Source organism: Carassius gibelio, chromosome B22, assembly GCF_023724105.1.
Source record: "Carassius gibelio isolate Cgi1373 ecotype wild population from Czech Republic chromosome B22, carGib1.2-hapl.c, whole genome shotgun sequence".
Classification (NCBI taxonomy): Eukaryota; Metazoa; Chordata; class Actinopteri; order Cypriniformes; family Cyprinidae; genus Carassius; species Carassius gibelio.
Genome location: NC_068417.1, coordinates 6,752,359 through 6,768,314, shown reverse-complemented (window position 1 = coordinate 6,768,314; position 15,956 = coordinate 6,752,359). Strand labels below are relative to the sequence as shown.

The 15,956-nt window shown below is 34.6% G+C and overlaps 1 protein-coding gene and 1 long non-coding RNA gene across 2 annotated transcripts in view; one reads left to right on the top strand and one right to left on the bottom strand.

Annotated features, from left to right (window-relative positions):
• The window catches only part of LOC127987694 (uncharacterized), a 2,462,016-nt gene that overhangs the window by 154,032 nt on the left and 2,292,028 nt on the right, over positions 1-15,956 (bottom strand). The window contains exon 146 of the mRNA XM_052590053.1: positions 14,434-14,610. Coding sequence (XP_052446013.1) covers positions 14,434-14,610 — 177 coding nt within the window. The remainder of the gene's footprint in view (positions 1-14,433; positions 14,611-15,956) is intronic.
• Positions 4,054-10,183, top strand: LOC127987818 (uncharacterized). The gene is made up of 3 exons (XR_008161436.1): positions 4,054-4,183; positions 4,750-4,836; positions 10,110-10,183. It is a non-coding gene; the product is annotated as an uncharacterized LOC127987818 (long non-coding RNA).

Below are 15,956 nucleotides of genomic sequence, written 5' to 3'. Positions count from 1 at the left end.
GTGAAAATTGAGTTTAAATGTGAGAAATCAAAGAAAATTATGTTTCTGAATTACAATTGGGGATTCACCGGTTGAAAGGCCATAAATCGGACGGTTTGCGCTTAAAAAACGCAATCGGCTTTTGGTCTTTTTTCGACCGATTTTTCCGGAAGTATGCCCGCATGCACAGACTAGATTGTCATCATTCGCTGTCATGTCATTTGTGTGGAAGTATTTCGAAATCTGTTCGCAGGACACGGAGAGCCGATCAGCGCCGGAAGTGCAGAGCTACACGTCTGAGGCACAGATAACAGGAAGCGAACAGCCGACTGCACAAAATAAGAGTCCCTTTATCGCGAGGGTATCTGTACCTGTCTGCGCCCTGCATAAGTAAAGACACTGAAGGATGTTCAGATCAACTTCTCACGTGTTGGATGAGAAACCAAACAGACTAACTGTGACAAAACTGAAATGTTTGTTGTTGTTGTAGTAAAGTAGAGCTTGCATACACGTTTGAAAAGCCAGAAGTAAACGTCAGTTCTGTATAGGATGATTATTTTTATTTTACCTTAAAATTACATTGACTTAATTTGATTTAAAAATCACCTGCTGTAGCACACTGACAAAAAGTGTTTAATTCATCCAAAAAAAATTATTTATAAATTATTTTTCCAAGTAAAAAATATATATATATGTGAATCATTACCATAACACTTTGCATATTTGTTTTATTCGCACCAACATTATTTGATTTTAACAGTTTGGAATAATGTATTTATATAGCATACTTTTATTTAGTCTCACTGGTAAAGAACTTTTTTTTTTATTTAAAACCAAATGTGAAAACCAAAACAAATACTGAATGCTGATTAAGACACCTCTTATTGAATGTGTGTTGATTGTGTTGTTTGATGCAGAACTATGCAGTTAATGCCTTTAATTTCACATGGTTACAGTTAATCTTTTATTTAAAGCCAGTTCTCTGTAGTTTCAACACAATTCAGAAACAAAAGCTAAATGCTGAGGTCTGTATCATCTATGTTTGTACTGAATGTAGTCTACTTACTGTGCAGTTACTGCCGTTAATTTCAGATGGTTACGGTTATTGTTTTCAATATCCAAAAGCCAATTTGGGCGGTTAAATACCAAATAAACATCTTGTTTATGCACACTTTCCTTCTTTCGTATTTCTTGTTTAAAGATAAAAAAAAAAAAAAACGCACATCAGTATCGGCCGTGAAAAATCATGATCGTGCATCCCTAATTACAATTTACTTAAAGACATTTTTTACTTTTTTTTGCAATTGTCATTCTTTACCAGACATGGGGACTTGTGACTTGGTGACTTCCCAGCTAACAGGGAACGTTCCCACAACATTCACTAACGTTCTTTAAAAGTTGTGTAAATGTTAGTACAAAACGTTATTGAAATAATGTTTTTGGAACGTTCTTATAACGTTGTTGATGCTCTTGTAAGGTCACTAGAAAACGTTCTTAGAACAACGTTCTCGGAACGTCTTTAGGACGTTATTTGTACTTGATGAATGTTCTTATAAGGTTGCTAGAAAACGTTCTTAGGACAACGTTCTTGGAACATCTTTAGGACGTTATCTGTCCTTGATGAATGTTCTTCTAAGGTTGGCAGAAAACGTTCTTAGAACAACGTTCTTGGAACGTCTTTAGGACGTTATCTGTCCTTGATGAATGTTTTTCTAAGGTTGACAGAAAACGTTCTTAGAACAACGTTCTTGGAACGTCTTTAGGACGTTATTTGTACTTGATGAATGTTCTTATAAGGTTGCTAGAAAACGTTCTTAGAACGACGTTCTCGGAACGTCTTTAGGACGTTATCTGTACTTGATGAATGTTCTTCTAAGGTTGACAGAAAACGTTCTTAGAACAACGTTCTCGGAACGTCTTTAGGACATTATTTGTACTTGATGAATGTTCTAATAAGGTCGCTAGAAAACATTCTTAGAACAACGTTCTTGGAACGTCTTTTGGACGTTATCTGTACTTGATGAATGTTCTTCTAAGGTTGACAGAAAACGTTCTTAGAACAACGTTCTCGGAACGTCTTTAGGACATTATTTGTACTTGATGAATGTTCTAATAAGGTCGTTAGAAAACATTCTTAGAACAACGTTCTTGGAACGTCTTTAGGACGTTATCTGTACTTGATGAATGTTCTTATAAGGTGGCTAGAAAATGTTCTTAGAACAACGTTCTTGGAACGTCTTTTGGAGGTTATCTGTACTTGATGGATGTTCTTCTAAGGTTGACAGAAAACGTTCTTAGACCAATGTTCCCGGAACGTCTTTAGGACGTTATCTGTCCTTGATGAATGTTCTTCTAAGGTTGACAGAAAACGTTCTTAGAACAACGTTCTCGGAACGTCTTTAGGACGTTATCTGTACTTGATGGATGTTCTTATAAGGTCTCTAGAAAACGTTCTTAGACCAATGTTCCCGGAACGTCTTTAGGATGTTATCTGTCCTTGATGAATGTTCTTCTAAGGTTGACAGAAAACGTTCTTAGAACAACATTCTCTGAATGTCTTTAGGACGTTATCTGTACTTGATGAATGTTCTTATAACGTTGTTAATGTTCTTGTAAGGTTGATAGATAATGTTCTTAGCACAATGATATCTGAACATCTTTAAGACGTTATTTGTACTCACTTAATTTTCTCAATGTTGAGAGAAAACAATTTTAGAACAATATTCTTAGAGCTTTCAATTTTATTAATGTAATTTCTAAATTAATTAATTGCTAAATGTTGTTATGGTGTTATCCTAAAATATTATGATAACAGCATGTCCTTATATTTTCAGGTTATTATGAACGTTATCATAATGTTGAGAGAAACTTCTTTCTTAAAGGCTACATAAAACATGAATAGAATACAACGGAATACATTAGGATAGAAAAATAAATGTATTTAAATATGAAACTACAACCTTGAGTATGTGGTGGCTAATCGCCTGAATGTAATTTACAATTATTAATTATATATCTTTTTAAATTTATTGAAGTCACTTCGGGGTATTACGTGAATGGCATTCACTGTAAGTGTAAGTGAAATTTGCCAATTGAAGTTAATTAATTTAACTCAAAAATGTAAAAGAGTATTTCATCTTAATTTGTGATTTGAACTCAAAAGCTATTTAGGTTAAGCAGAACTCAAGCTAAAATAATACATATTAAATTATTGAATCTACCATACAATCTATTCTTTTTAAGTATAAATGGCTGACCACAAAATATTTAAAAGAATAATGAACATAATTCGTGTTTTCAAACAGAGTAAAAAAGTAATTATTTTACTCTACAAAATAATATCCGTGTTTTTCAAAAACCGCGCGCATTTTTCAGCCAGTCACGTCACGTGCACTCCGCTCATCCACACTGGACCGCGCTCACTCACTCGCTGATGGGACCACAGCAGGATTAACGTTATTCGCGAGACACGACGCAGTCATGGTAAAAAATACAGGTACGTTAACGTTAAGCATTTCGAGCTTCTTTAATCCCATTTAAATCACTCTAAAGTCAACTTTATCTAAAAATTAACAAGCTTAATTATCAAAATGTGTGCAACTCTAGCTAAGGTTAGTACACGAGCAAGGTGATAACGCACCATTAAGTTATATCAAAGTTATCAACGGTGTTAAGTGTTAAATATGCAGTGTCATACACAACAGTTCGTCATTGGTAAATTAAGAAGTATTTTTGTGGTTTATCACATTAAGACAGCGTAAGACGAGTCCCGCAAAGTGTAACGTTATTTTCAAACTAATGTTACCGTTAGAGAGACGCTGATCTCTAACCGTCACTCCTCGTCACTCAATCTGAAGCGAGGTAAAGCGAACACACATTCACTGCATTAAAACACTTTAACCTTTGTGTTCAGTATTACTGAATATCTGTAGGTTTCATCTAGAATGTCCCATCTGATGCTGATCAAGTTTACTTAATCCGCCGAATGTTAAACAAAGGGGCTGAAGAGCGTTTATAAAGGCTGTTTAACCTTAGTTAACATTTTACAGTTATTTGCTCCTCACGTTGTCTTATTTAAAATTCATACTAACAAATTGCTGTCATACTTTGAAATCAATGTTTTTAGTGCAAAGGCAGAGAGGGAAGGTGTGGTGGTATTGGCAGCAAGAAGGCTGCAATAATATGGGCCTGAAATGAAGTACCGGTAAGTACTATTCACATTAAACAAATTGATGGGCTTTAGTGTTGTACCAGATGTAATTTGTCACGTTAAAAACAGTTACTTAAATACATCGTACTTTTGTTTTTATTTTTTGATGATTTGCTATTAATGCAGATGTAATGGTGACCAAAATGACCAGCAGCACAAATGTTAAGTTCTTCTGAAGCAATTCTATACTTTTGTTTTATAAGTTCTATATTTCTAATCCAATTGAATATTAGATTAATCAAATCATTAATACACAGATGAAAAATAACAAACCTCAACTAAAGTCCAACAACAATGACATCATGACATCTAAGAACCAGTCATGTTTGATTAAGATTAGGGCTTGGCAATATGTGAAAAAATCTTGATATTGGCACATTTTTTATGATATTCAATATATATCTTTATATATTTTATATAATATATATAGATAATATAAATTTAATTCCTATAAGTAATTCCACATTGCCATGTTTTAACACATGATTATAAAAATAAGCTGTCCATAAATGTTACTTAATTGTGAGTTAAATTTCTCTAATTGTGTGTTTTGTCTTCAGGAACATTATCAGTCATTCAAGCTATGATATCCTGGCAGATCTACTTACTGAAAAGAAGACTCAGCAGATCTTTTCAAGACACACTAGGTAGGACACAGTTCAGGACAACTTTATATTTACTTGGCAACATTTTTCTGAAATCAGCAGAAATTACTGAATAGTTGATCTAGGGATGTTCATTTTAACCGGTTAACCGTTAACCAACCGTTAAGGATTTTGACAAAATTAAATTACAAAGTAATTTATACAAATATTTTAAAAGGTTTGCTGCATAGTTAAAATATGCTACTCATATAATTTTTATTTTATTTTTATTTTTTGAGAGAAAAAAAAAACACAAGTCACTTATTTAATTCAGAAATAGGCCTAAAGGCTATTTTAGTTCCCCTCACTCCCCAACAAATAATTTCAATTAAATGTATTTATTCAACATTCAACAAATTAAAATGTTTCCATATTCACAATGTATTTGAATAAATAATATTTATTATGTACTTAGTTTGCATTCTATTTAGGGATGTGCATTTCAAGAAAAAGTAATAATCGATAATCGCTTTGTATTATTCGATTAGTGGTCAATAATCGCCCCCCCTCTTGTGCATGCACCCACACACGCATAAACACACACACATAAAAAGAGAGAGAGGGAGAGAGACTATTCAGGCTTTCAGTCTGTATGATAACAAACTGTTGAATATATTAGAGAAAGGTCTATCCTAAACCAAGCCAATTGATGGTTGTATGATTGCTAAAGCATATTAATATAAATCCGAATGATGGCAATTAATAACATAACAGTCCGTCTATTATCAACTGTTCACAAGGTTGTAAGAGCCTATGACATTTCTGTTTTTTAAAATGAGCATGAACATTCATAGCATTTTTAAATGAAGTTTACAGATTAAGATTAGAACAGATTAATTCAGACATGATTATTAGGCTTAAAACACATTACGTGTTAAACAGAATATCATAAAACACGGTACGCGTTAAAACATGTTGTGAACAGCCTGAATGAAGGCACTAATTTGAACATTAAATGTAATGTATGTATTTATAACAATAGCATGTCCACAGTTCTAGTTATTGGCAGCATTACCCTCTGATTATGTCTCCCTTTTCCCGCTGGCCTGTAGACTGCGCATCACGCTCCGGGCCATTGCTCTGTCCATCTCTGTTACCCTGTCAGATTCTGTCCCCTTCCATGAAAAAAAGTAGGTAGTACTTATATGGGCCCGACAAACCGAGGGGGAGCTTTTAATTGAAACAAGAGAACTAATATAGAGCCTTACATGGCTGGTCTTTTCAATTCTTTATTAATTTAATTCAGAAATATGATTGGAACATTTTATGTTTGTTAAATTCAAGTTTGTTTGTTTTTTAAATAGCCTACAAAGCGACTAGCTCAAGACCGTGAGTTTTGATCAGTTTATCCTTCTCAAAAAAAAAAAAAAAAAAAGATTAGCGTCATAATATTTAATTAAGTCAAAACTACGACAATGAAATCATGTTACATTGCATTAGGTAAAATTTAATATATTACACCTGTAATTTAAAAAAAGGATGTGGCACCTGTCATACTTCACGTTAAAAACGAAAAACAACAATAGGCTCACTGACGATTTTTTTAACTCAAATTGATTTATTTCAAGAGACACTGGTTTGTATTAAATTGTTCTATTTTTTTTTCAACATGCACTCAAATATTTATTCGTTATTATTTTCGTGCTGCAAATATTAAACAGGAAAATATTTGATTCACATGCATGCAGCATGAAAGAAGGCGAATATCTCACTACAGATTAAAGAGCGTAAAAAACATTTATTGTTTGTATTTTATCTTAAAATTGACAGAAGCCTGAGGCTTTGTGTTATAATAAAAAGTAACAAAGCCCAAAGCTTATTGCGATTAAAATAGGGCTGAAACGATTCCTCGAGTAACTCAATTAAAAAAAATGATCGAAGCAAATTCCTCTGCCTCGAAGCTTCTTTTAATTTATTTTAAAATCTCACGTCAGGTTCTTTCTCAATTATTTTTTTTTTTTATGTGACACAACACATTTACGTCACCCACAAAGCGAAAGGAGACACAAGGAGTCAGCAGTGTTTTGATTTGAGGGCGCGGGCAAACGTAAAGAGAACGTCGTGGCGTGTGTCCATTGCAAGATAGAGCTGGCATACCACAACTAGAGCCCTATGATTTCTGCGATGCAGAAAACGTGGAGGGAATCACGGAATCCAGTCATAAAAACAGATTTTACAGTTTAACGCGGAATGGCACGGAATTTGCCAAATTTTGAATGAAATAATCGAAAATAGGTCATTGCACTTACATCAAATCATGATATGGACTAATATCTGTAAATATTAAGCCGGAACAGTCTATTTAAATATGAATCCTGCATGTTCTGCGTGTCTCTGTTAATGAATGGAGCAGAAGCGCGTCTTCATTCATTAAACACACGGAAGCGCGCATGACGCTAGTGGTGATTTCAGCGTCTGATGTCTCACTAAATAAGGACGTGAACACATGAAGAACATCTCAAGAACTGCACTGAAAATCACTTCATGAGCATTTGGACCATTTGATTTGATTAAAACTAGCGTCACATCACATACACAGAACTGTAAAGGTATGTCAACCCGTCAAAATAAAAGTCCGGTTTATTTAAGTTATTGCCGGTTAGTACTGAAAAGTTAAGTTTGCTTAATTTTCAATAATTAAAAGATTAATTAAATTAATGTTTTATGTGTTTAATGTGGATCTATTTAAAACCCCAATTGAATAGCACTTAAATGCACTTAATTTAACTTTATATATAACTTTTATTTTCATTGTTCACAGTACAAGTACAGACAGAGAAACAATGGGTAGTGATTAAATGTTTATTTTTGATGTATGCATTGCATTGTATGCATTGCATTCTATGCATTTAAAAAAAAAATATATATATATATATATAAAAGGAAACTTAGTTGTTCATTTTAAGAGACCCAGGAGTCTTATTTTCTCTTGCATAATTAATATTGCACTTTAATTAAGCAAAAACGCATTTTAACTGATTACTCGATTAATCGATGGAATTTTTGGTAGAATACTAGATTACTTAAATATTCGATAGCTACAGTCCTAGATTAAAACGTTACATATTATTTCCAAGCTTACCATAATTAAAAGCTTGCGAATAGTCACATAACGTGTTATGTGAACATAAAAACATAACATGTTCATATGTAAAAATCAACATAACGAGTCAAATTTTTAAATGGTTTAAATACATTTTATGGTTATCAAACCAGTGGAATATGACATTTTAGTCCTACAACAAATAACAAATCATTTTAATGCAGCTAGCTCGTAATCACGAATTACGTGGGAGACAGGAAGTTTCTCGCTCTGCACAGTGGAGTGGAGTGTTGTCGCAGTACCAAAATTTCAGTGTTCGGTACCGATACCAGTGAAAATCCACGGTTATCGGTACCAAAGCAAAACACAAAAATATTCGAATAAAAATAAAAAAACTTTTTAGCACTAAAAATAAACCAATGCCATTCTTTGTACTTATTTACAATTTGGTTTAAAGTTTTTCTACAATTTATATAATTATGAAGAGTAAACAAGTTTCACCCAAATTTAATTTGTCTTTTAATTTATGAAATGTAAACACATTTTATTTCTGGTAAATAAAGGGGATTTTCTAGTAAAATTAAAACGTGGAAGAAATATTGTGATTTATTTCTATAAAAAATAAAGTTTTATAAATTATTTCAACAGTAGTAGTAGTAGTATCACATACATTTTACTAAATAATAGTAATATTTCTAGCACAATGCCTTTATGTAAAAATTAACTTTTAGTCCTAATGAATGCATATTTGTCATTTTAACTGAACTTAAGACTGGTGGTGATGCTTAAGATATTTTTGGTCATTGATGGTTTCTGTAAAAAAAATAGTAATAGATCATATTAATTATTATTAAAAGATAATACTACTATCATACTAATGTATATACAATGCACTATGAATTGATGAGCTGCTGGGTTCATGAATATTAATCACGTTGTCTGCGTTCGGTCAAACTGATTTGCTGAAATCAAAACAGGGGAGGGTACTAGATCTGCGCCAGCCAATGAAATTGCCATTTGCGCATTAGCTCCGCCCACTACCGGAGAAACCGGTATGTCTTCTGCTTGTTCAAAAATGAATATGAATAATTCTAAATTAACTCCATTACAGGAAAAGACAATAAAGAATAGTTTACATATAGCGTGTCGATTCAGCGTGGTAAGACTCTCGCTCTCTCTCTCTTTTGCATGTGTGAGAAACTGAAAAGATCTCTTGATGGAGAGAGAACTCTGAAGCTCAGATGCTGAAATTATGCGCTTCAGTCTATGTAGTAAACAAACCCGCACGCCTCTGCAATTCATTAATACACACAGAGACGCGCAGAACACAGATTCATATTTCAAGCAACATTTGCGTTTTAACATTTACAGATAATGGTCCATATGGAGATTTGATGTGATTCATTTATGCTATGAACCGGGTTTGAACGGGACCTTGGGACTACGGGTACTTAAAGAAACCTGGTACCGTCACGTTTAAATTTTTTTAGTACCGACTTGGTACCGAAGTACCGGGTCTTTTGAGAACACTAGTGGACTGCATCATTCTGTTAACTTTGTGTTTCATTATTTTGAGTCGTTTGGGATGCGGTGAGACAGAAGACCCTCTCACAACATATTGCTTTATAATTCTATGGCGTTTGCCCCTCCAAAATTGCCCCTTTCAATTAATCATGCTGCACGTGTCAGTAGTTCCCTGGCGCGGTTGCTCACACTGCAGGTGTACAGCACACTAATTAAACTGAACCGCGTTCTGGCCCACTTTTTCCAACCAACCGTGTCCGAGCGCAGCACAGAGCAATCACAGTCACCCGAACTAGGCTTTGGGGGTAAGAGATGCTCGGGCACGGTTCACATCCTTAGAAAATAATCGCACAGCCTAATCGATAATCGGTCATTAAATCAACTAATCGAATATTCAAAAATCGTGACCTATCCCTAATTCTAATATCAAATATGTTTAGCATAACATTACGCTGGTACGGTAATAACACTTAACAGCACTGATTTTACTGCATATTTAAACTGAGCAGTGTGGCTGCATTGTCCAAGTAGAAAGTTTAACTGTGTCACCCTCATGTTGTTCACACCCATTTAGACAATTATTTTTTTTCTTTTATAATCTTTCATCATTTTTGTCTTTCCATTGAAAGTCTAGGCAGTAGACTTATTATTTCATAGGAATTTTGTAATAACACAGTTTGTAACATCAGCTAATCTGTTTACTTTACAGATGGAGCGCGGAGAGACCGGACAGTTCCCACAGTGCTAGTTTTTCAGCACCCACACCCCAAACACAAATTCATATAGAAGTTTTCAATAATAAAAAGTTCATATGATAGTTTATATTTAGCTATGAAGCAATAGTTTATTGTCATAAATATTAAACTAATAATAAACTAAGTTTTTATGCTGTTTTTTTTGTCTTTGTGGCATTAAATATTGCTACATCACAATCCAATAACCAATCACATCTAAGAATAATTTCCTATAGCATGCCAATACCAGCGCACAAGCACAAAGACAAATTATAGCAAAGAAATTTGATTAAATATTTGACTACAGGGGACTTTCATTTTTTTTTTTACAAGATATGAAATTTTCACCAGTCTGTTCAATGTGTTGAAAGTGATTATCTTTAATAATTCAGATACCTGTTGAAATGCACATGTAATTGAATGCTTGCTTGGATCTGGAATGTTGTGTTAATAAATGTTATGCTGAAAGATAATGTTGCAACAGTGCTAACCTGAAAATAAAATTTTATTAAGCTACACTCTGTAATGTTCAAATTAAAGTTTATACAATGTTTTATTCTTAATAACATTTAAGTGGAAATAAAATTGTAGGCACATTATGCTGACCATAAAATAAAGTTCCAACATTTTAACGTTCTTGGAATTTTCCAAATAAATGTTAATAGAATATTGTGTTTAAATGAAAATTAGGTTGCAGGAACGTTATGCTGACCATAATGTAAAATAACGTTCTAGCAACGTTAAACAAACTGGACATTTCAATGTTTTTGGAACATTCTAAATAAACGTTCATAGAACGTTGTATTTTTTATGAAATGTAAGTTTCAAGAACGTTGTAGGAACGTTATACTAAACATAAAAAAGCGTTCTGGGAACATTAAGCAAACTGGACATTTCAACGTTTTAGGAACATTCTAAATAAACATTCATAGAACGTTATATTTTTTATGAAATGTAAGTTTCAAGAACGTTGTAGGAACGTTATACTAACCATAAAAAAACGTTCTGGGAACATTAAGCAAACTGGACATTTCAACGTTTTTGGAACATTCTAAATAAACGTTCATAGAACGTTATATTTTTTATGAAATTTAAGTTTCAAGAACGTTGTAGGAACGTTATACTAACCATAAAAAAACGTTCTGGGAACATTAAGCAAACTGGACATTTCAACGTTTTTGGAACATTCTAAATAAACGTTCATAGAACGTTATATTTTTTATGAAATTTAAGTTTCAAGAACGTTGTAGGAACGTTATACTAACCATAAAAAAACGTTCTGGGAACATTAAGCAAACTGGACATTTCAACGTTTTTGGAACATTCTAAATAAACGTTCATAGAACGTTATATTTTTTATGAAATGTAAGTTTCAAGAACGTTGTAGGAACGTTATACTAACCATAAAAAAACGTTCTGGGAACATTAAACAAACTGGACATTTCAACGTTATTTGCAACGTTCAAAATAACGTTTCCACAACCAAAAGGGAACGTTAGGAAAACGTTCTCACAACATAAATTTGTTAGCTGGGTTGGACTCGAGTCGACTCGAGTCGCTATTTTTAGGACTTGAGACTTGACTCGGACTTGGAAGTTAAAGACTTGGGACTTGACTTGACTTGAGACACGATGACTTGAATGACTTGAGTGTTAATCACATCATGTTTTCAGTTTGAATATAAAATATATAAATTATTTTTTTAAATAAAGTTGATTACTCAGCTGGAGTGCAGGCTGAGAATAGCGTCGTGACTGGAACAGGACACTATCATCAGTCATGCCCTCTCTACCTTACACACCACGCCCACTTAAATCAGATATCACATCAACATGTCAGCCTGAGAGGTACCGAGGGTCATCGCTTTTGTCTTCAATAGTTCGCGCCTAAAAACGCGTGGAAAACGCTAGTCGCGTCGCTTTCTCCTTCTTTCCAAAGCGCTCGGACAGAAGTGCTCCTGGGGCGTCTGTCGTTGCTAAGCATCCATGACACGCTCTCTCTCAATGAAGACGCGGAAATTTCAGCAAAGTATAAATGGATTTGCAGCACTAAACATCGCTCGCAGTAGCTCTGCTACTAAATTCGTTTAAAAATGGCAAACCATATACAGCTATGAACAGCTGTTCCTTCATCTTAGTTGAGCTTTCAACGTTGATACGGGAAAGGATGAAGCTGATTGGTTAGTTATTGTCACATGACCTGCGGTGCTCTTGCGGCATTCTGAAAAGTTTAGATGTTTTTAACTCTATGCGGTGCGACGCGCGCACGTTGCTTCCATTATGAGCGCGCATACCGCGCACCTACATTGGAAATAACGAACTTGCACGCGCAAAAGACGTGATGTGAACGGCCCCTAATGATCCGCTAGCAGGCCGTCAAAAAAAACGCATTCCAGGGGCGGCGCTAGGGCTGGACTAAGGGGCCATAAGCCCCGAATATTTTGTTACCTTGTCTTTCTCATAGAGCAAAACAATTAATCAGAAAAACTAATGTAGCTGCCGCGATTACCCAATCATGAGAAGTGCATATATATATATATGTATTTTAATTTGTTTCATACTTTTTTGTTATGTACAGTACAGACCAAATGTTTGGACAAACCTTCTCATTCAAAGAGTTTTCTTTATTTTCATGACTATGAAAATTGTAGAGTCACACTGAAGGCATCAAGGGCTATTTGAGCAAAAAGGAGAGTGATGGGGTACTGCGCCAGATGACCTGGCCTCCACAGTCACCGGACCTGAACCCAATCGAGATGGTTTAGGGGTGAGCTGGACCGCAGACAGAAGGTAAAAGGGCCAACAAGTGCTAAGCATCTCTCGGGGAACTCCTTCAAGACTGTTGGAAGACCATTTCAGGTGACTACCTCTTGAAGCTCATCAAGAGAATGCCAAGAGTGTGCAAAGCAGTAATCAAAACAAAAAGTGGCTACTTTGAAGAACCAAGAATATTACATATTTTTGGTTGTTTCACACTTTTTGTTATGTATATAATTCCATATATAATTCCACATGTGTTAATTCATAATTTTGATGCCTTCAGTGTGAATCTACAATTTTCATAGTCATGAAAATAAAGAAAACTCTTTGAATGAGAAGGTGTGTCCAAACTTTTGGTTTGTACTGTACATAACAAAAAAGTATGAAACAACTGAAAATACGTCATATTTATATTCTATACTCTGAGAGAGAGAGAGAGAGAGAGAGAGAGAGAGAGAGAGTGTGTGTGTGTGTGTGTGAGAGAGAGAGAGAGAGAGAGAGAGAGAGAGAGGAGAAATGTAACAGTTTAATGTTGTATGTAAACTGTGTTTGAGAGAGAGAGAGAGAGAGAGAGAGAGAGAGAGAGAGGTGTTCAGAGAGGAGTCTGTTTGATGTTTAGCTGTTATCTGTTTTATGGACTCAATGTTGAAAATGTAAAACATTTCAAACACTGTCGGCAGAAGTGAAAAATAAATAATTTTAGGAAGTTACAATTTTGTTTGATTCCATGATGTATTTTACTGAACATGAGTATTTACAATGCAAATCCAAATTATTTTAATTTACTGACAGTTACTTATACCTTGTCTTTTAACTTTATTAAGATCAGATTCTGCAGGTAAAATAACAATATTAAGGTGACTTGACTTGACTTGACTTGCCCAAGTAAAAAAATACTTGGGACTTACTTGAGACTTGAAGGTTAAGACTTGAGTCTTACTTGAGACTTGCACATGTGTGACTTGGTCCCATCTCTGTTCTTTACTGTACATGTCTGAGTGAATAATAATAATATTTTGGTCCATCAATGAACTGGATTACTGTGATCTCCGGTGATTGACTGAGATAAGACCCTCGAGCAAGAACTGAACCACAACTGTTCCTCAGTGCTGCAGGTGTGTGTGTGTGAGAGTGTGTGTGTGTGTGTGTGTGTGTGTGTGTGTGTGTGTCTTCACTGTGTGTGTGCGTGTGAGAGTGTGTGTGTTCACTGTGTGTGTGCGTGTGAGAGAGTGTGTGTGTGTGTGTGAGAGAGTGAGAGAGAGAGAGAGAGTGTGTGTGTGTGTGTGTGTGAGAGTGTGTGTGTGTGTCTTCACTGTGTGTGTGTGTGTGTGTGTGTGTGTGTGTGTGTGTGAGAGAGAGAGTGAGAGAGAGTGTCTGCTCATGGTGTGTGTGTGTGTGTGTGTGTGTGTGTTATATCCAGATGTTCAGAGTATGAGACACTATATTTGGCCACACGTCACATCCTTTCCTTCTCTTTCCATGAAAGTAAACAGTAATCTTTAATCTGACTGTAACTGCTGTAGAGTATAATGATACTAACTGTAGTTTCTCCAGCTTGAATTGTGTGTTCATCAGTAGATCACTGAGGTGTTTCACTCCAGAGTCTCCTAGTAGTTTATTCAGACTCAGGTTCAGTTCTCTCAGGTGTGATGGGTTTGATTTCAGAGCTGAAGTCAGGATGAGACACTGTTTCTCTGTAATACTGCATCCCCACAGACTGAAGACAGAAAGAGAAAACACAATGAATCAGACACGTTATGTTCATGAAGTCACAGCAGAATAACCTTCATCTGTCAAATCACAGCATCTTAAACTTCATTGAGAGAAAGAAAGAAGATAGAAGAAAACTATTTAATAAAGTCACAATGTCTTGATAAAACAAAAAACAGAGGAAGAGTGTCTGAATAACTTTGGATAATTTTCCACAATTTGGTCTTCAAAAAAGAAAAACAAATAAGTTGTTCATTTAATCAAATAATTGACACTTCTCATGATTTATGTACAATTTATCCTGATTCTTGATAGAAATATAATGAAGTTTTAATTCTTAACAACCTTGTGTGAAAGGTTTTAAAATCTTTCATATCTTTTTATGTCTGTCATATAATTCTTATTTAATCTTTTGTCTAAAACTGATCATATTGTCTAAAATAAAAGTCCTGACTGCTGTGTATTTGTGTTTAAACTGATCACTACAACGTAAATGCATTCGCTCTGCTCTGTCCAGTGACTTGATCATCTTTGCTACACAGATTCAACTTTGCACATCTTAATAAAACTGTAGGTTTGTCTGTGTGTGTAGATGTGAAGTACAGTAATATTTCTCTGAAACAGGTCAGACTGAAGAAGCAATGCCTGCACAGAATAAAGCCCAGTCTGGACCGGTTCTGTTCAGTTGTGTTACACATTCATTAATCTGGTGTTTGATGACAGAGAGAGATGATATGAAGCATCAATAAACACTATGAATTATTCTGATACAGCAGCACAGAACTATTCTGTTGTGTCCCATTAATAAACACAATGAAAATGGTTCTGTCCCACTGGGTAAAAGAGAAATGTTTGTGTATTTTTGCTATTATTAACTGAAATGATTGGATATTGGGTGGGGAATTTGATCTGCTGTATGAGCTGAACTTTCAAATGTTTGATCACACAACAACTTACTTTACAAGTCTCTTTTACACAAACATATACAGTATAGACAATGTTAGCATCTGTTAAATTTAATTGCTGGATGACGTGTCAGTGTCTCATAACTAGAATTAAAAGTTAGTGAACTAACTTTGATGTTGGCTTGGCCATGGGGCAAAAGAGCCACAGTACTTATGAGCCCAACATACTTGAGCTGCCCCGCTACAAAAAATATATAAATAATATTAAAAAAATACACATGTAACAGTTTTTTTCCATGGTCCCTAGGCTATGATAACAGCTACGACAGGGTTTTCTAGCTGGGTGTGAAATAAGTCATGCATGTTTTTCTCTAATAAAAAAAAATGATAAATATTCATTATTTTTTTAAATAAACTTCAATAAGGCCCAATATAGTAATAAAGCAAA